The sequence below is a fragment of the Aplysia californica genome, unplaced genomic scaffold (assembly GCF_000002075.1).
Source record: "Aplysia californica isolate F4 #8 unplaced genomic scaffold, AplCal3.0 scaffold00658, whole genome shotgun sequence".
Classification (NCBI taxonomy): Eukaryota; Metazoa; Mollusca; class Gastropoda; order Aplysiida; family Aplysiidae; genus Aplysia; species Aplysia californica.
In genome coordinates, this window is record NW_004797928.1 from 33,785 (window position 1) to 34,846 (window position 1,062).

Genomic DNA, 1,062 nt, shown 5'->3' on the forward strand with positions numbered 1-1,062 from the left:
CCCCCCATCTCCATAGACAACTCGGCGCTGCCCCTGTACATGCCCGAGAACCCTCAGATGGAGAACAGCACCTCCCTAGTGGAGACGGTGGGCATGTACCTCTTCGGCATCTATCATGTCGTCATCATCATCGTTCTCATCAACATGCTCATCGCTATGATGTCACACTCGTTTGAAGACATTCAGGTGAGCATCATAATGGCTGCATGCAACAAGCGGGAATTGTTTTAGTTTATGTTTTTTTTCTTTTTTGTTTGTTTGTTTTGTTTGGGGGTTTTTTAGGGGAGGGGTAGGTTGGTTTTGTTGTTGTTGATGGGTTGTTGTTGTTTTTTTGGGGGGAAGGGGTTGTTTTGTCTTGTTGGGTGGTTGGAGGGGGGTTGCTTTGTCTTGTTGGGTGGGGGGGGGTTGTTGAGGATAGGGTTTTGTTTTTTTGTTTTTCGTTTGTTTTCTTTTTGTTCGTTTTGCGTTGTTGTTGTTGTTGTTGTTGTTGTTGGGTTTGTTGTTTGTTGTTTATTAGGGGGGTGGTCTTTTTTTGGGAGGAGAGGCTTGTGGGGTTTTGTTTTTCCTTTAGGATTCGGTATCGAGTAGATATCTATGGCCTGGAACTATGGACTCAAATTCAGGTAAAATTCTCCCTGAACGTTCCACTCTCTGTATGTCTGTTTGTCTGTCTGTCCTCTCTCTCTCTCTCTCTCTCTCTCTCTCTCTCTCTCTCTCTCTCTCTCTCTCTCTCTCTCTCTCTCTCTCTCTTATAAATCGATCTATTTTTAAATCAGTCTAATCTCAACCCCCCCTCCCCCTCATCCCCTCATACACAATTTGCCCTTTCTCCTAGTAAAACTAAAACTGTCTTTGTCTTTATAATATGGTGTTTTTAGTTTTCGCCCCAGCTTGGACCGTTTATAACTTTCTCAAGATTATAAAAGTAGTTGCCTGTACTTTTTTGGAATTCCATTTTCTCAGCACTTAAAAAACGCAATTCTTCGTTTTCAAAACCCGCACTCATTTTGGCGTCGCCGGTCTTTATCGTTCAACGCAGATGCTCTCTACCCACTCGTTGTC

General features: G+C 43.4%; 1 protein-coding gene across 1 annotated transcript in view; it reads left to right on the forward strand.

Annotated features, from left to right (window-relative positions):
• The window catches only part of LOC101855595, a gene marked incomplete at its 5' end in the record, with an annotated part of 44,985 nt that overhangs the window by 29,654 nt on the left and 14,269 nt on the right, over positions 1-1,062 (forward strand). Inside the window, one exon of the mRNA XM_013087912.2 lies at positions 17-186. Within this exon, the coding sequence (XP_012943366.1) occupies positions 17-186 (170 nt within the window). The remainder of the gene's footprint in view (positions 1-16; positions 187-1,062) is intronic.